The 20,121-nt window shown below is 47.3% G+C and overlaps 1 protein-coding gene across 2 annotated transcripts in view; it reads left to right on the plus strand.

The window, feature by feature from the left end:
- The window catches only part of LOC144106577 (uncharacterized), a 216,305-nt gene that overhangs the window by 141,866 nt on the left and 54,318 nt on the right, over nucleotides 1-20,121 (plus strand). For both annotated transcript variants that reach the window (XM_077639422.1, XM_077639423.1), the window contains exons 55-63: nucleotides 1,003-1,044; nucleotides 1,967-2,089; nucleotides 3,188-3,447; nucleotides 6,643-6,857; nucleotides 7,327-7,523; nucleotides 8,977-9,162; nucleotides 9,795-10,009; nucleotides 16,259-16,463; nucleotides 19,604-19,737. In XM_077639422.1, the coding sequence (XP_077495548.1) occupies nucleotides 1,003-1,044; nucleotides 1,967-2,089; nucleotides 3,188-3,447; nucleotides 6,643-6,857; nucleotides 7,327-7,523; nucleotides 8,977-9,162; nucleotides 9,795-10,009; nucleotides 16,259-16,463; nucleotides 19,604-19,737 (1,577 nt within the window). The remainder of the gene's footprint in view (nucleotides 1-1,002; nucleotides 1,045-1,966; nucleotides 2,090-3,187; nucleotides 3,448-6,642; nucleotides 6,858-7,326; nucleotides 7,524-8,976; nucleotides 9,163-9,794; nucleotides 10,010-16,258; nucleotides 16,464-19,603; nucleotides 19,738-20,121) is intronic.

The raw sequence follows: 20,121 nt of genomic DNA on the forward strand, positions 1-20,121 counted from the left end.
CTGCAACGTAACGGCTTTATCGTTTTATTTATACTCGGGTGAGGCGTCATATTGCCTATTACTGTCATTCCTTCGGCTCTCGTAGCGCTGAAAAGTAGGCTTGGCAATGCGCTTTTTCTCTTTTATTCCAGCAACTTGAGCAAACCGACCAAGCCACAGCGGCGAAAATGGCCTTCAAAGGGTCACTTTGTACGCGCCCGTACACTTCGGAGATGAATTTTGTAGCGTGAGCTACACTGGCCGAGGTTGAGCAGTTTTGCGTGGCTCCTGGAGAGCTGTGCTGCGCATGCGCGAGGAGCAGTGACGTCACACGGTGCACAGCTGGCGCGCCGGAGCCGCCGCCGCCGCACGCACCTCGCCGGTCCGCGCATTCCAGAGGAGTGCCGTCATAGCCGCGGCAGACGCACTGGCGTCGGCGCGTGCCCAGCTGTTCGCCTCCGTTGCGCAGTAGCCAAGTCTGACGCTGCGCCGGAGCCGCTTGATAGTGCCCCTCATTTTGTGCGCATGCGCAGAGGTACAGTGGGGTTGTGCATATAGCGGGGTGTTTGCTAGTGTGGTATAGCCGTGGAGAAGGAGAGCGAAATTGCTGCTCAGCGGCATTTGATGCTCAGCGGCTCAGCGTAGCGTGCTGCTAATTTTTATTGTGATTTCAAACGCCACCTTATTTTGAGAAGGTGAACAAAACGAGTCTCCATTTTTAGATGAGTGATTTGCTCTTCGCTGTTCAGTTAGCACCGATTAGTATTGATTTCTGGGATTGAGAATTCTTTCCTCTCTTCCCTGTGATCCACCTGTTGCCGTTCAAGTTATGTTAAGAGCTCTTTGTATTCTTCAAAGTTGATTGGCCTGTTCAAAGGAGCTCTAAGTCACAACACAGGTGAGCAGGTTTTGACATAGCCGCCAATTGTATTTAACAGCCAGCGTTTCTCATTTACCGGGGCTGAAACACGGCAGCTGTCTCACTTGCTCAAACAGACGAAGACGGTAATCTTTATGTTGCAGAGTCTGGTGTTCCACCCCCTGCGATTGCGCCGCCTCCCATCAGTAAGTGTTTCACTCCAATTCTGCTCATAAAAACTATCTTTTCCCTCATTACAAAATCTTTTAATTCAAGTGAGGTTTGATCGCACGGGCAAAATGACCCTAGTGCCATTTTTCTGTTGAATATCACATCTAATAATAAGCCAAAAATATTGTAACAACGATCATGCAGAGTTTACTCTGTTGTATCTGAAACTGTGCTTAAATAAGAAAGAGTCCTTAAGCTAAGCTTTTGGAGTTCCTAAACAGAAACGTATTAGTAGAGCTTCAATAACCTGCAGAATCATTCAGCTGCATGCACACTGCAATGCAAATTGATTCTTTTGTGTAAGCAAGTGTACATGCTACTAAAAATAGTTTATGTCAGGCGCAATCGGATGTTTGCAGAAAAAGAACACTTAGAATGCGCCTACAAAGAAATCAGTACTGTGTACAGAAAAATAAAGACGTCAGTGCTTCCCATCCGTTTGCTGCGAATCACCGAGTTTTTCTGAGCTACGACTTTAATGTCGGCGGCCTCGGTACTCTATGTATTGTGTGAGAGAGGGGCTACTCGATAAGCAAGAATGCCGGCAGTTACTGTTTCCGCTATACATCCAAATCACCAACTGGGGCTCCTTACCCTGGCAAATGGCTCATGGCAACAGCAATTACATTAATGAAACAAGGCCTGGTTTGCTAATTTACAAAGCGGAGTAGGCGGTGCATTACACTTTTTCACCCGTACATTTACAGCTGGTAAAAAACTATAATTACGATAACCTGTGTCGCGAATTCGTGGGTTAAGTGGGATGGCTAAGGTGCACGGTAAAAAGAGTTCGAGGAAGAGGAGGCACCAAATTGTAAGCCCGGGAAGCACGACATAGGAAAGCCAACGAGTGCTGGGTCGGACCGAAATCAGCGCCCCTGCCTCGCGTGCTTTCAGCCGAGTCCGAGTGCGAGCTGGTGGGCCACCGCTTCAAGACGTTCGACGGGCGTGAGTTCGACTACAGCTACTGCGACCACGTGCTTGTCAGCGATGCCGCCACCGGAAATGTCACCATCTCGGGTACGTCACCGGCTCCTTTCTTAGAAATGTTTGTTTAGCGTTAGAACTTGATGCATGCTTTACGCATAAAGGTGGTTAATTTTGCTAGCGCTCCACTGTCGGCAGAGCCTAAGCGTAACAACTACTGTTGCCAACACGCTTTGTTCTCCAAGTTATTTGTTTAGTAATCTATGCAAAGGTGCGAAAGATAGGGCAAGAAAAAATGCAGCAGATAGGGCGCTCTCATACGCAAGGCGAGCGTGTGACTGCCCGAGAAAAACGACACTAGTCAAAGGAGCGAATAAGAATATGCTGATTCGTGGACCCTCGGGTGTCCCTTGTTCACTCGTTCAGCAAATGACGGAACGGCCGCAATTATAAGCGTGCTGAGTGCTGCAGTGAGCATGCATGTCGAATCACCAGATACATGCGGCTAGCTTGACGAGGCCCAGGTGACCATTACAGGGTAGGGCGTGGCGATTATGCAAACACTGAAAAATAAATAGAGCAATAAAACCGACACATCCTCACGTACGTTCACACAAGAGTTCGCACCTCACGGTAGGCATTACAAAGCATTTTATCTGGATAAGACACTAGGGCCGGAACAGTGTAATGAATGGTCATCAAACCACCAGACGTACAGTAACAGATTAGAGGTGCGTAACAGCACGTACTACTTGAAAGGTCTGTCAATAGCTGGTCATGCATTTTATAAAAGCAGTGCATATAAATCTAAGCACAGCACATGTGTAAGTTAGAAAGAGGAAGCAATAACAACAATCAAGCGCAGTTGTTATGTTATATGAAAGGCGTAACCGGTTTAACAAATGTGTTCCTTAGGACTAACATGAGGCCCACATTTTTGGTTAAGTGCGTGCGTGCCTGATTGACTACAAAAAGACCCAAGAAGCAGGCGCCACGCGAATGCTTTTTCGGTGGCCTTAACTGGGGCAGCGTGCCATCGGCCTGTAGGGAGTGTTCGAAGGCGTTGTACACGGCGTGCCTTTAGGACGCATCGTTTCGGTGTTGTTTTCCATCATGCCTATTCCCCCGCGAGAGGAGCTTTCACCCAACCTTGGCACAACAACAATGCGCAGTCTTCTTTTCGTCCCCCAGTGCACAGAAGCTGCGAGCTGGAGGACGAGCAGGCGTGTCCCAAGCGGGTGACCATCGAGCAGCTGCGGCACCGCATCGTGCTGGGCACCGATCTGTCGGTGCGCGTGGACGACTACGAGTACAGCGCCAAGCAGCTGCAGCTGCTGGCCGAACGCCTGCCCGAGTTCGTCATCGAGACGGTCGGCGAGCAGCTCTACTTCCGCTCGCGACTCTTCAAGCTCGAGCTCAGGCTCGACGTCCGCGGAAGGGTCGGCGTCAAGGTCAGGGCAATACTGGAGGCGTCTTGAACCGCAGAAGCACGACGATGTCTTTGTGCACTTTGACTGAGCCCGAGATGCCGACGCTCCCTCGTTACCGGTGGAAGTAGCGAGTCGACGCGGCAGGTTTTGATGGCATGCATGCCCAGATATCGGGGCTGTTCTCGAGAGCGCGGCAGAAATCAAAAAGAATAGAAATGAAGTAGCGTTGTAATTAAATCGACATAACATCTTGGCCGTGAGTGCAGCATTGCGTAACAAAAAAAATTATGACATCACTGCGACACCGACGTTGGAGGAATGCGTAAGCATTCTCGAAGTTTCAAGGCGCAGGAGTAGACAGGACGAACAAAGAAGGAACACGGCCAAGGCGCCCATGCAATAAAGCTCGTGCAATAAACTACAGAAAGCGCCTTGTGCGTGTTCCTTCTTCGTTCGTCCTGTCTTCTCCTGCGCCTTGTACCTTCGAGTCATGCACCAATTCGCCCAGCGGCCGGTTCTTCTGAACTGCGTAAGCATTGACGCCTCCTCGCCCCTCTGCCTCCAACCCTTATCGAACTATCACTTATCGATTAATCATCGATCGCATACTGGTCATATAATCATCCGATTGAGAGAATTGACGTCAAATCATTCGATTTCTTAATTGCCTGAATTCATTGCCTTAATTATTCAAGTTAAATCATTGCTCATTTTGAGTTTTGAAACATGGCGCCACGCTTCGTTTTCAAATTTGGCGGCATGGTTCATTCCGTCCACACTTATGGTTTTCCAGATATGGCGCCATGCTTTAGCTCCACCCACTTCCGGTGTTTTCAAATTTTTCGCCACTTTCGTTCCGGCCCCGCCCACTTTTTTTAACATTTTTGGCTCTAATTAATGAACTCATCACTCCATATGCACCTCATCATTTCCCCTGCGAGATTTTTTGATGCTATATGTAATGCAACCATTGTTTTTCTTAAAACTCGAATCGTTCGAACGTTATCCTGATGACAAGCTCGTGATAACACGAAATCGCAAACATAGTCATACAATGCTTACGCATTAAAACCGTGCTTTCGCCAGCTCAACAATGATAATGTCGAGGAATTTTCAGTGCCTACTAAAACGTCCCGATCGAATTTCCAGCACTTTTCTGAAAAGGTATTCAGAACTGTCAGCTAAATATGTATATGTGGTTTTCTACATCACTGCAGCCGCTTCATAAAAATGTAAAGAAATATCTCATTATTAATTACTGTCCGATTTTCCTAAATTATACAGTCTATAAAAGGCTCTAGATTATTATACATAACCACATTTCAGAACATTTAGGAAAATACAATGTGTTCAGTAAATTTCAACACGATTCAGGAGAGGCTGTTTAACATGCACACATTTAATCGAAGCCATTCACAATTTTCAGACATCAATAAATTACTTTAACCAGACGGACGCTCTATTCATGCACTTCTCAAGAGCATTTATTATGGTTTCTCACAAAAATAATTGCTTAAATTGCATAAAATCCTCGACATTTTCAGCTCAAAAAGTATATATCAGCCTACCTTCACAGTCGCTGTCAATTTGTTCTATTATATAACGAACACTCTAATGAACTCCCTGTGGACTATGGCTTTCCCCAGGGCTCGTTATATCATCCACTTTTATTTGTATTCTATATTAGTGATGTCGTGCAAGGCATTCCTGTTAAATATTAATTGTAAGCTTTATTGGGGTGTTAAAAGCGCTTCTGACGAAATAGTTTTGAATAATGCATTTGGCAAAGTTATGACTTGGTACATGGGAAAATGCCTGTAAATTGTGAAAAAGCGGTGTGTATGCCAATAACTGGCAAAAACTACCTTTAAAGTTTCAGTATTCCTTCAACCAAAATTTGTTAGACGATTTGTCTCAAAATAATTATTTGGGCTTTGGATTACGAATAATCTTAACTGAAATAATAATGTAGGTTATCTCATATCTAATGCTAACAACAACTTTTTCGTAGGGCCCTTAAACTATGCACTACTAGCGTTCTTCTACTGGCATATAAATCCATCGTACTTCCAGTGCAAGATTAAGCTGCCGTCATTTGGTACCCATACGCACAAATTAATATCAATAAAAATTGAAAGTGTGCAAGATAGGGACGTTCGTTTCTCATACAGCACCTTCCAGAAAACATCTGTACGAATCATTTCTTCTGGGTCTGCCGCAAGGCAGTTTCATATTCTCACAATAACTCATTTTCGAACAAATAACGCCTTTAAGTACTCATTTTTTCAAAAACGGTTCCCGACTAGAACATACTCATAAATAATGAAGTTTTACAGCCATTCGTAAAATTATTTGCATCTCCTTTGTAGGGTTTCGTTACGCTTTTTTCTTGATTTTACTTTACCTTTTATCTGGCGATAACTTTTTGTGATTACATGTTTTAGTGTGCTTTTTGCTTCTTCTCATTATTGCATGGTATTGAAACTTTTCATTCTTATTTAATCTGCCAATTGTGTATTTTCTGTTTCTTTTTCATGTATTCGCACCCTGCTATAATCCCTGTGTAGGATTGCAGTATGAAGAAATAAAAATAATAAATAACTGTATGAATGGCCCTTGGAGCAGGCACTCTTAAGATTGTGTCCTGTGCGACTGCGTGAACCACTGAGCAGTTTATCTCGTCTTTCTACACAAGGTAACACTGCGTAACGTCAATGTAAAGGACTAATTATTTCGTGATTAGGTTATTGCACTAATCGAAATGCAGGCGACGCTCGAAACGGTGATAAATGATATAAAGAATAATAATTAGGCAGGGCTTCCACCTCCATACGAGAATTTAGCTTGCAGTGAGCACGGGAGTAAGGAATGGCTCACCGCGTAAGCTTCGTCACAAGTCGCAGACGTGCCGCACACACAATCGGCGCGATACTCTAGCTCTGTTCTCAATACTTTGCTTTGGTTGAAAAGAGATCCCGAAGGCACAAACCTCATATGTGGACATAGCCAATGGCAGGATAGTTTGCACCGAGTGCAGCTCACGTATTTATTTATTCATTGATACTGCCAGTCACTTTTGGCTTTGCCTAGTCGACAAGGCAAAAACACTATTGCAAGTACGCAAAAAAATAAACACTCGAAAATGTTCGGGCAATGTGACACTGCACTGAAGAAAGGCAAAACAAAGGCACCGCATAAATCGTCCGCTCACCGCAGGTGGACTCTTCGCTGAACGGCACCCTTGCCGGCTTGTGCGGTTTCTTCAACGGCGAACCCACGGACGACTTCGTGACGCCGTCCGGAGTGCACGTGATCACTGCCTCGGAGTTTGGCGATAGCTGGCCGACGCCTGGCGCACAACAGCAGTGTCGCCCCCTGGAGTGCCCCAAGGAAACCCTCATCGCGGCCGCCGCCATCTGCAATAAGCTGAGGTTCGTAGCCCTGTCCTTCAGGTGGCCCAAGCTCGTCAGGCAACATTCTCTCGCGCAGGTGTCAGTGACGACAGAGATGGAACGAACTTTAAATCTCTGCGTGGTATAGGTATAAATAAAATGTTTATAAATGTAGGTATTTCGTGCTGCAATCGATACCCATTTCCTTGTACTTCGCGTCTTCAGGCTTGGCCAGGTTATGAAGAAACGAAAGGCTTCCATCTCACTTTTAGTCGGCGCGTGAACTGGGCCGTACGACAGAGATTTACAGGGTGCACACGGTGATCGGTTTAATTACAAGCATGGTCTCAAGTAGCTGAAGTGGTCGAACCAACCTGTTCTCGAGACCACGGCTTCACAACTCGATATCCAGGTGATGTTCCGATGTGTCTTGAGCCCATTGCCGCGTACATTGACGATTGATTGACGGCAACAACACCTCGACATCTACTCTTTCCCTTTTTCTCAGGGAAGAGCCCCTATCCGTGTGTCCAGGCCTGGACACGCAGCTGTCCAACTGCCTGAGTGCCACCTGTGAGTGCCTGCAGCGCAACGGGAGCAGCGAGTCAGAGTGCGCCTGCCAGGCCTACCTCGATGCGGTCACCCAATGCGATATCGAGGACCGGGACCAGCAGCTGCAGGGATGGAGGCTCCGCTACGGCTGCGGTGCGTCGAACGTACCCTTACTCGGCCTGACAGATTACGCCCGGTTACTCCACGTTTCTATTCGGTGTTGGTACATAACTGATAGTGTAATAATAAGCCACTCATTGACATCCCCCGAGCGCAGCCCTTTATTACAAATCTACTCCACCTTGGGGCGCTTGCGTAGAACATTTGGCCATTGCTGATATTCTGAGGAGCAGCGGAACGAAGGAGACAAACATGCTAGCGGGGAAGACGAACAGGTGCTGTGCCCTTTCACAGTCTTATTTTTTTCTCGTGTGCCTTAGCTCTTGCACCTCCGCGAAACATTTGAACTGGCAGTTTTATTATCTGGTCTAAGCCCCCTCGCCTAATTAGGCAGGTTTAGTTGTTATAAAAGTAAGACGAGTTGAGTGAGCTTCTAATGATCCGTAGTACACGTACCCAGAAATTCTGGAAAAGTGCATTTTTAAACGGGGAATTGTTCGTGAATGCATATTTTTCATATATAGTAAGATTCCATTATAACAATCAACACCTCCGCACATCTCTACTCGGCAGGCATGCCTTCTTTTCTATTAACCTTTTTGCTGTCGCCCGAAAAGCTCCCTTTTGGTTTTTTATGTCAATTTTAATTACTAGATGTGAGCGGTGGACAAACTTTGGAGTGAAGATTTTGCTACGCTTAAGAACAATGTACCATTACCTTCAATATTTTACGTAACAGTAGTTTGCAATGTTCCGTAGTTATCTCGCCATTAAAATTGATGTCCAAGGATCCTGGAGTTGAAAAAGAAGGTAGACACCGGAATAGCGCTCTGTTCATCCTCTTAAGAGTGCTTTTCCTGTGTCTACTATCTTCCGCTTTCGTCTTGTTAGCTGTTGAGAACTTTAGTTTAATTGGTATGACGTAAGGTGACAGTTGGTGATTTGACTGAGTGAGAGCACTTTTATTGTCCTCTTTGTTTCTTATGTTTGCTGCGTGGGCTAGTCGGGGCATGGATTATCGAAGAAGGGGTGGTGCTAGCTGCGCCATCTTGGCACGAGGCTGCCCGGAATAACGTATACAACCCTCCTCGTTATTTGCTGGATCATACCGCAGCGATGAGGCTGCCAGCTGACGAGAGGAATGCGTACATAACCTTAGCTTGGCGTGTCGGCAGTTCAACTTCTTGCACGTGCGTAAAACTTACGCGACATACGTCGACGCGAAATCTGCCTCCTGCAGAGCTGATTACGAACGCTTCGACAGCACGTCTTCGCGCCTTCGAAAGGAAAATCAGCAGCGTTAATAGAAAGCCTCTTTCTGAGAGGATCTTTCTCTCTCGCTCTTCGCACTGCCGCTGGCCTGTTCACGCGTTTCATTTGACCCTGACTCCACAATAATGTTTTTCGCCTAAACTATGAAGGTAAAAATAAGTCCACATCAGGCGCCTCTGTTCTGCTCACTGAAGAATGTTCTCTCAACGTACAGTGCCGGACTGCCCGCCGGAAATGCACTGGCTGGACTGTGGACCGGACTGTCAGCTGACATGCCAGAACTTCCTGAACGGTGAAGTAGGTTGCGCCACCAAGAAGGCCTGCAACCCCGGGTGCTTCTGTCCGCCCGGCACTGTGCTCGACGGCGACGTCTGCAAGAACCCCGACGAGTGTGCTGACAGTAAGTCACGCTGCTTTCGAACCTTCCCTTCGCTCTTCGAAAGACATAAGCTGCTCATCGGTGTCGAGTTACATTTTGCGCGGTTTCCAAAACGAATTTTCTCGCATAAGAAGCAAAATTTTGCACGCTGACGTCTTCACGTAAGGAACATTCGCTGTATAACTTGTTTGCTTGGTAGGGCGCTTGAAGAATCGATTGCCAACTCCACCGGAATGAAAAGCCACTTTCGCTTCCCTTGGTCTCCCGCATAATCCGCCCACTTATATTTAAGTGAAAACATGTGGCCAGATGCTGCAAGTGCCCAAGCATACTTTAAGCCTGCGCAAAGCGTCCCATGTACTCCACGCAAATGCTCTATATCTGAGCCAGCTAGGCGCCTTGTCTTTTCAGCGAGCTATTGGCGTTTGATTAGTTGAGCAGGCTTGCGCATTGCTTTCGAATATTTCCTTGTGTGCACTGTTTATTACACGGCATAAAATGAGCCGCTTTCTAATGGACGGCCCTTTCTTCCCGGTCCCAGGCCTTTCCTTTTTTTTTTTTTTGCAAGATAACGGACTACTGATGCAAATATGTGCTCTTGAGGAAACGGAACACGAGGTTAGCGGGTGTATCTTGTTTGACGCGCGATGCAGAGGTGTGCACGGGCTACGGCGACCCGACAATCGAGACGTTCGACGGCTGGAAGTTCCAGCTTCAGTCGAGCGGCCACTTCGAGCTCGTCTCGGACTCCGAGGGCCGCTTCACTGTGGACGGCGTAACCGGCAAGTGCGAGGACAGACTCACCTGCATCCTGGGCCTCAATGTCGAGCACAATGAGCACGTGGCCCATATCAGGAGGCACAAGCCGGTGAGTGAAGCCAGCTACGATGATCAGATCGCCAACTGGCGCCATCTCTCGGTCGCTAATATTGAACATCGCGTGAGTCAATGGAGACATTTACACTCGCAGCTGTGACAAAACTACAGAGCACGAGCGCATGTTCGTGAACATGCACAGTTACCTGCAAATCCCCAGTGGTCGTATATGGAAACATCATAAAAATTCTTACCATTCCGCACATTTAGTGGACTCACTTGGAGCAGGAAGCAGGATGTACCTCTGTACCACATGTCGACACAATTCTTCGCATGAGTAATGCCCGTAAATAATAATTGGTTTTTTGGGGGAAAGGAAATGGCGCAGTATCTGTCTCATATATCGTTGGACACCTGAACGGCGCCGTATGGGAAGGGATAAGGGAGGGAGTGAAAGAAGAAAGGAAGAATTAGGTCGAATTTAATTCAAACGCAACTATCTGGCCGCCCACGTGAGAGGCAGTAAATTCTCTGTCGTTGCGTTGACTAAAATCACAGGACGTGATGCTTGCAATACAGCCCTCGCAGCGTTTTGAAGAAATGCGCTACAGGAGAGCGTGCCGTCCAAGGGCGCAGGCTGTGGCAAAACGGGAGCATTTAATCGTCGCATGAGTAGAACACGTTTTTGGGCAAGTTGGTAACATTCTTGATTCATATTGCAGCGAAGAAGCACACACACACAGAGAAGGAACACGCAGCGTTCGTCCGTGTTTTTTGCGTGTTCCTTCTCTGTGTGTGTGTGCTTCTTCGCTGCAATATGAATCAAAAATCGTCGCATGGCGCGGAGTTGTCGCCATGGCTTGCTTTCGAGGACTACCCGGAGAACAATCTTCCTTCAACTGTTTTCGTTGGAAGCGCCGACCGCAGAAAAATAGATGGGAAGGCACAAAGCGCGGCCTTTTACTCGAGGCTGTTCACCGCTGTGTTGCACGTGACCAGGTTAGCCATTAGCTTTGCAGGAGTAGAATTACGCGCGAGGGCCCTTACACAAAAGGGGGGTCGTTTGCAGCGGCGTCACGTCTTGCCCTAAAGGCCCTTTAATGGCGCGCACGCCGGGAGCGATGAACCTCGTCTGCGATTAAGCTCCGGCCAGACAATTGCTTCGCGGCGAAGAACGTGTTTGGGCGCCGTAATGAATGCGTGCTAAAATTTAGAGCTGGAAGGCAGTGGCGGGCGGATTTTATTGGAGCAGAGTCCCGCTCGCACGTGGGCTACAATAGCCGGAGGTGTGTGCTGTCTGAGGTTGCGCGTCCAAAAGCAGCTATGCGTGGAGGGCAGTGGGTTAATTCCGACCGCTTGGGTCTCGCAATGATATCAGCCGGCACACGGGCGTCCTTCGAATCTTGCTTCTTATAAAAATGCGGTCGCTGCGGCCGCGATTGGATTCCGCAACCTTGGGCTAAACAGCCGCAGGGTTGCCAGATAGTTCCAACCGCACGTAACCAGATTAGTCATCGTAGTAGCCCAATTTCGCCAAAAGCGAAAATTTTTAGTAGCCAAAAAGCTTTATTATTTTTTTTTTGTAGGGTAACTCCTTTGCCGTAAGAAATTGTTTTCCGAAAGTATATGTACATAATAAAATTAGAAGTGGCGCAAAGCTGGCCTGCAGGGTAATTCATGATTAGGCTGATTGAGCAAATGTGGTGCTCATCACAAACGTTGTGTTTCAATTTTTTTTCGAAGCATAAAAACACAAAAATAACGCACAAGTAGCACTGCCCAGTATACTCTCTCTGAGCAGTCGTATGCATTCAGCCATACAGTATAGTTACACCTCACGACAACTTCACTGAACACGACAAAATAAATGAAACACTACAATAAATTGCAAGACAGAATCTAGTACAGATGGTGGCTAGCACGCAGTTTATCACAATCTACAAAAGAAAGTAGGGATCTCAGGCGTCTTGAGCAGCCTCCATTTCTGGCCAAGCCAAACTTCACGTGGAGGGGCGGTTCCTAATCCTAGTTAGACATTATTTCGCAGGTCGGTTTTAGTGAGCGAGACCTGGCTGAACACTCGTTCAACGGCGGTGTTTCGTAAGAGTTGCGACAACAAAGAGAGTGCCAGCTCAGACATCAGTGGGAACAAAGACTATGGGGCTCGACGAAAGTTTGTCTGGTCAGCCATGATACTGATGAACTTGAAGGTTACGGACCATGTCAAGGTTACGACTGACGTTTCGGAACCCATACGGGTCGTAACCTCCACATGGTCAGTGACCTTCAACTTCATCAGTGGCAGCGTCGGCTTGTCTCCAAATTTTTTTGCATTTCTCACACTTACCCATAAATCATTTTGAACCGGGTATCGTCTGCGAGATCGTCGATTTTGCTTTTGAGCAGTTGATTCGCAGATTCTGTTGCATAATTTGAATTTGGTGCTATAAAATCAGCGAATGAACGATGGACACAATAGATGTACTTTGCGTCTTTTTGGTTAGGGAATGCGCAAGTCGCTCAGGAGCTTTAGGTTCACAGGAAGCCTTCTCCAGTGTACCTTTAATGCAGGCAAAAATAATTCTGCGGCACCTACTCAGCAGGAAACGCTTGTCACATATGCTGAGGGAAGACATTTCCGGGCTGTCGAGAAAAAAGAACTCCCAGATCACATGCCCTGAAATGTAATAGGCGTTGCTTCCATTCGGCGTTCTCGTTCTGCCTAGCTGCTGGCAACTCCTGCCATCGGAGTTTTCACAAAGGAAATAAGTTTCTCATTTATCCCGACAGAGACCGGGGCCTTGCACTAGAGGAGCTGGTTCATTCACTCAAATTCACCGATAAGTGGGCCTACAAATTCAAGAAAAGCAAATTTTGCTCTTCAGTGCATATCTCGAATAATGTGCACTGCTCTTGCTGCGTAGCCGCATTCTCTATACTTTTCATTGCTTCGAAGTGGCCTTCCAGTGTATGACCCACTGAGTCACAGCAAAAGAGATGCAATGCTGAGCCATCTTGACCCACACAAGCTGGTAGGCGTCTGTGCGACAAGGTGGCCATCACAACGTGCCCAGCACTGCGGCCATCACCTCGGACTATATCAAGAATAATTATTAGCGACATCGCCCGAGGGCCGGCTTACGTTTCCCCGTATTCTTGCTGCCCATTTGAAGAATATGAGCCCAATTTGAAAGTTTGACGTACACGAATTCTAGTACACTATATAGAAGACAGTCGATGTGGGGGTAGCACACAAACTAACTAGGCATACACACTTGACAACCTGGCATTTTTTGCCCTTTGTGTAAAGGCTGTTGGGCACAAAGCCGACAAAGGCAGCAACAGAATCACTCAAAATATTCATTAGAGATAACGATTATGTTTGCTTTTCCTTTTTGCATAAGTGCTGGAAAAAATGTAGCCCAAAAATAGCCGTATAGCCAAAAGAAAAATTCTGACGCCAACTCGGACAAAAAGTAGCCAAATTTGCCTATTAACAGCCCAATCTGGCAACCCTGAACAGGCGAATGCCACAGCCTCCAAAGCACCTCAGTCTGCCAGGAGCCGCAAGAAGAGTGTAAGCAATGGTTTCATGCCGTGCACAAGTACCCGAAGAAACTGAATAATTGCAGGAAAACGAAGGAGGTTTCCGTAAAACCTTGAGGATGATGTATAAATTCTCATTTACCGAGGACGCAGAATTCTTGAACTTGCTTTCGAAGCGATAGCGCGAAATAACCAGCAGTTATTTTTGTCCAAGGCATCATCTCGTTATTTTAGATTCAATGCTGATTTTTCTGAGTCACTTTGATAATAAACGTTTTATTATAAATGAAACTGTCATGTATATTTACGCGCATCGTACGCGATTAAGAGGCGGCGAATGCCGCAAAGGACGACGTGTGATTGAATAAAAACGCGTAGATTTTGCCTAGTTTCGTACAACAGAAGGTCTTTTCATCACCATAGCTTATGGAATTCAACTTCGGAGGTTAGTCAAAGCTCAGACCAATGCTGAAGCCCCGTTCAAAAGCGCAGAGGCAGGCACGCTTGTTTTGACCCAAGACCTGTGAGCAGGAAACGATGCGAAAAAACAATAAGAAGGCAGAGTGGTGACTGTGTTTATTTAGGCGACAGGGAATCACGCACCACACGAAGGCCCGGCCTATTGGCTAGCCCGACGTTCCATCCTATTTTCCTATCATTACCGCGTTCCGACTAGCTCAGCTTGTTGCCTTCCGGGGGGTAATCGACCGCTTGTCCCTTCTCGCGGTGAGGCCATATATGTCGACACACGTGTTAGCCTGCTTTGTGACGCGCACGTGCATACTCCCACCATGAGCCCGACGCGGCCTAAAATAACTCTTGCCGTATGGAGGGATGGAGGTAGCGTCATGCCGAGACGATATGGTAATAGACACCTTTGGCCCACCGTGTGACTAGAGAGTTACAGCATATCGCGCGCCGTTACCGTGGACAGTCTCCGCAGGGTCGCCATTGCGCGTGCGCATATCGCCCTGAGGTCGCCAGATGGCACAAGGTGGCGAGAAGTGGCGGGTCCGTCGTCCGTCTAGTGTTCCTACGGGAGCATATACAGGAACACTAGGCCTGTGCCGCGCCCGGACCAATCAGCGCGTACGCACTGTCGACGCGCGGTGCATGCGCTCCCCGAGTGTGCATGCGCATATCGCCTTGAGGGCGCCAGATGGCGCCAGGTACTCGGCAGCTGCACGCACGCATGCCGCATCGGGACCCGTCAGCGCGTGCGCAGTGGCGAAGGGCGGGCTTCCGCTACTCTTGTAACGGTAACGGCACCAGGGTAACTAAAGGTGTCTGTAACCAAGCGAACAAAGACAGAGCAGCACCTTTCAGGAGAAGGAAGCTCCGCTCCACTGCTATTCAGATTACGATGCGCAATGACTACAAGTATCCTGTGAGCCATCACTGAGTGTTTTTATTTGTTTGTTTTTTGCCGCGTCGCCTAAATACGACTCACTTCGGAGCCCCTTATGCACGTGCGCGTTTTTGTCTGTGCTTGTGTGCATCGATTGCTGTTCCCTCCTCCTGCGAGTCGTTAGAGAGCCGAGATTTTCAACAAACCGCGGAAATGCATACTGAATAACCGGTTGTTTGCTGTCGCAGCGCATGCGCAGCATCCAGAAATCTCCTACCGTGTGCACTAGTGTAACTGCGCTATGCTAAAGAATTTTAGTTTTAACCTATTGAATTGAATTGCATTTTTCCTTTATATATAATTTATGGGGGATTTAAGGCAAAAGGTGCGCAGAGCCACTTGACGGGCTTTAAACTCTGTCTGAGAGCAGCAGCGGCAGTCACTGCACTAATAAATAAAGGAAAACACAGATTTGGCTCAATTTAAGCCATCAAACACAAATGCGATAGAAGAAAAAAGCACAAAACTAGGAAATACAGTTTAAACATGGGCATCAAAAAACAGTAAAAGAATAATTTAAGAAATAAACCTTGAGGAAGAAAGGAAGCATGATTACACAATTTACAGAGGTTAATATTCAACGGAAAAATAATTTAGCAATAGCAATATACCTCGAAAGTAGTCGCAATAATACATAAGAAAGACAGATGAAGCAACAACTTCGGTCATGTTCAAATACCGCAGAAATATTGGTACAGTCGTGAAACGGGAAAGGAATACAAATCAATGCTACCGCGCATGTTGTTGTTTAGCAGGCGTGGTAAGCGATGACGTAACATTTGAAAAGCGTTAGTATGAGGATGTGGCACTGGCCAGTGTTCAAGCTATCGTGTATTGTATTCAGGTCTGTTTCTTATCAACTTCGCCAAAGTTATAAAGTATGACAGGTCTCCTTTCTGGTCTTTACGGTAGGCTAGCAAAAGCCGGATGTCGAATAGGCGGTACAGCGTTGGTGAAAACATCGAGTAAATATTGGCGTAGACGTACACTGTATTTTCAGATCCCTATTGCGCTCGCGCAGTGGCCGGTGCGCGCCCAGCTTGGCCGCGCATTCTGGTACACGTATACGTAAGTACGTCTCCGCTATGCCAAAACTCTCCATTAATTGCTTTTAGGGCGCTGTAGTGGCGAAAGCGTCCGCTGCAACACACACACACCTAGTTGCGGTCAATGTCACGGAAAGTCCCCTGAGGAAACTCAGAAGGGGTGCTCGGCACGGAGAGGGCCGGACGGGACAGGAGGACGGTGGAATAAAGGTTGCCGCCGCGGGAGCCCGGTGCATTGTAGTTGCGTCTTCTGTCACCGCCGAAGTGTGTGACACTGCCACGCGTCTCGCTCCTTGCCCAGGCGGTGATCGACGGCAAGCAGTACGAGGCCAGCGATCTGCCTTGGAAGGGCGACGGCCTCACCGTGTTCGCCATGCCGGGACAGCAGGTGACCGTGGTGCTGTTCCGCGAGTTGGGCGTCCAGGTGCGCTACAACGAGATCAGTGCCGCCTTCTCAATCCACGTGCCTTCCAAGAGCTTCTTCAACCGCACCGAGGGCCTCTGCGGTGAGCACACGGAGCGCGAGCCTTCCGCGACGTGGTGCTTTGCTTCTACGGAAGGGTGCTCAGGTTTTGCGATATCGGAGTAGCGAGTGTTGCTGGGTCGGGACGCCTTCTGCCGACTGCGCAGTTTCACACGTTTACTTTTCACACACAGTGTACGTTCACAGTACACTGCACATATGTGCGACTTCAATGCGAAGGCAGGCAGGAAGCAGGCGGGAGACCAGGCTGTGGACGACTCTCGCAGATGCTCCAAGAATAGCAGGGGGGAGTTATCAGTAGAGGTCGCGGGGAGAAATAATTTACGGATCATGAATACCTTCTCCCGCAAACGAGAGAACAGGAAGTTGACCTGGAAGAGCCCCAATGGTGAAACTAAAAATGAAATCGACTTCATACTATGCGCTCACCCTGGCATCGTTCAGGATGTGGACGTCCTCGGAAAGGTGCGTTGTAGAGACCACAGAATGGCAAGGTCTCGAATCAGCTTATACCTGAAGAGGGAACGGAAGAAACTAGTGAAGAAGAAGTCCATTAATGAATTGGCGTTAAGAGGGAAAGTACAGGAATTCAGGATATCGCTGTAGAACAGATATTCGGCGTTTACTGGGAAAGACGACCCTAATGTTCAAAGAACAATAACCTGACTCGTATCATTACGGAATTCGCAGTAGAAGTAGGCGGTAGGACGGTTACACAGGATACCGGCAAGCTCTCTCAGGAGACGAAAGATCTGATGAAGAGACGCATAAGCATGAAAGCGTCTAACCCTCCATGATAGAACTAGGAGAGCTATCAAGGTTAATGAACAAGCGCAAGGTAGCCGACGTAAGGCAGTTTAATATGGAGAGAATCGAGCATGCTCTTAAGAACAGAGGTGGCCTAAAAACAGGGAAGCGGAAACTAGGTATAGGCAAAAACCAGATTTATGCGTTAAGAGAGAAAGAGGGCATTGCCATTAGAAATATTGTTACGATAGTCAAAGTAGCCGAAGAATTGTACACAAATCTATACAGTAGCGAATGTAATCGGGACGTTAATGAAAGAGGCAGTAGCGCACATCAATGGGACTTCCCGCCAGCAACAAAAGAGGAAGCAAAGAAAGCCTTAGGAGCAGTGCAAAGGGGCGAAAGCAGTTGGAGAGGATCAGGCAACAGCAGATCTCTTCCAGAACGGAGGGCAGATAGAATAACTAACACAGGGTGCTAGGGTGCTAACAGGGTGCTAGAATAACTAGCCACCCTAATTACGCAATGCATTATGACCTTGAGCGTACCAGAAGCTTGGAAGAACGCAAATATTATCATAATTCGTAAGAGACGCCAAGGACTTGAAAAATTACAGACCGATCAGCTTATTGTCCGTTGGCTACAATGTGTCTACTCAGGTAATCGCTGATAGAATCATGACAACCCTAGACTTCAATCAGCCAACATGTCAGGCATGGTTTCGTAAAAGATACTCGATAATAGTCCATATTCACACTATCAACCAGGTTATAGAGAAATGCGCAGAATATAACCAAACCATATATATATATATATATATATATATATATATATATATATATATATATATATATATATATATATATATATATATATATATATATATATATCCCCCCAGTTGGTTACGACAGTGGATTTGACTCAGTGGAAACCTCAGCAGTCATCCAGACATTGCGGAATCGGGGTATAGAAGAGCCTTATATGAAAATACTGGAAGATATCTATAGCAACTGCACAGCTAGCATGGTTGTCCATAAAGTCAGAAATATAATTCTAATAAGGAGGGTTGTCATGCAGGGAGACGCGATCTCGCCAATGCCATTCGCCGCCGGTTTACAGGAGGTGTTCTGAGGCCTTGATTGGGAACAGTTGCCGATAAGATTTAATAGAAAATACCTAAGTAATCTGCGATTCGCTGGTGATATTGCCTTGCTAAGTCACTCAGTAGATGATCTGCAAAGCATGATCAATGAATTAGGCAGAGGAGAATGGTGGGCAAAAAATTAACATCCAGAAAACCAAAATAATGTTCAACAGTCTCGCCAGAGAACAGCAGTTCACAATCGGCAGTGAGGTGCTGGAAGTTGTAAAGGATTACGTCTGCTCAGGGCAGGCAGTGACCGCTGATCCAGATCATGAGAAGGAAATAACGCTGTATAAAAATCAGAATGGAGTGGAGCGCATGTGGCTGGTTCTCTCAGATCATGAATAGCAGGCTACCAATATTCCTCACGAGAAACGTATACAACAGCCGTATCTTACCGGTATTCAGCTATGGGGCAGATACGTGGAGGCTAGCGAAAAGGGTTCAACTTAAGTTAAGCAGGTTTCAGCTTGAGGACAACGCAGCGAGCGATGGAAACAAAATTTATAGGTGTACCGTTAAGAGACCGGAAGCGGGCAAAGTGGGTGAGGAAACAAACGTGGGTTAATGACGTCCTAGTCGAAGTCCACAGGAAGAAATGGGCTTGGGCAGGGCATGTAATGCGAAGGCAGGATTACCACCGGTCCACTAAACAGGAATCTGAACTCGTCTCGGGAACTCTGGCTCTTTTCAAACAGGGGCATGCACAGCTTTGGACGGCCCCGTTTCATAGAATGGATCTAAGAAGCGGGGCCGTCCAAAGCTGCGCAGGCCCCTGTTTGAAAAGAGCCAAATTATCAACCGCCACAATGATAAGCATGTTAGAGAGATTATTGAGGCTCTGAATATTTCACGTGCAGGCAACAAGCGTGTGAGCGCGGCATTTCACTGGCACTATAAGCAAAATAGCTCGCTTTTCTACATCGATGGCAACCAGCGAAAGGTTGAGTTGTATTGCTTGTATCAGCTGACCTGATTGCTCTTTCCGATGTCATGCGGTGGCTCATGTATTTATATGGGGCAACGGCAAGAAATAAACAGTTGACAGTTAGCGCTCGTGTCGTTCTGTGTTCCTCCTTGTGTCCCGTCTTGTTACGCGCTGCTCTATTATTATCGATCACGAACTCGGCCAACAGGCAACACTTGGACTTGCATTGCTTGCGTCTGTTAATTCACAGGCAGCAATAGTAGAGGGGAGAGAGGACGGACCTGGAGAACTTCATAACGCGCGCATGCCGGGTCTCAGTGCAGTGGTCCCTTGGCTCTCGCAGGCAACTGCAACGGCCAGCCGGACGACGACTTGAAGAAAAAAGACGGCACCATTACGGACGACATGATCGACTTCCTTTGCAGCTGGGAGACGCAGCTCTCGTCTGACGAGTGCGTCATGAACTTCACCGGCATCGTGAGTACTACCTGCTGAGGAGGCAGCAGAGGCAGTGCAAAAGAATGCTACGCCCTGTATCCAACTTTTGCGTGCGTCACCTCTCGCGTCACGCGGCTCCTTCGTGCAGCAGGAGAGCCTCCAGGATGTTCAGTGTGGCTGCTGCTCAGTCGATGCGGTTCGTCAGGGCGAAAATTGTAACCAGACGCACGCGTGGTGTCTGCTTCGTTTTGCGCGCGTCGTTCAAGCCGTACAAGTTCCCTCATTCCAGAAAGTGCCGCTATTCCTCATATTAACTGCACACTGAAGACAGCTTCATTCGATTTTTTTCTTGTAGAAGTTGATTTTGTCGCTTTTTCAGGTCATGTTAATGTACGCCCTGCAGCAAAAGACGCATTTATTTTT

This window comes from Amblyomma americanum, chromosome 10 (assembly GCF_052857255.1).
Source record: "Amblyomma americanum isolate KBUSLIRL-KWMA chromosome 10, ASM5285725v1, whole genome shotgun sequence".
In the NCBI taxonomy this organism is placed as follows: domain Eukaryota; kingdom Metazoa; phylum Arthropoda; class Arachnida; order Ixodida; family Ixodidae; genus Amblyomma; species Amblyomma americanum.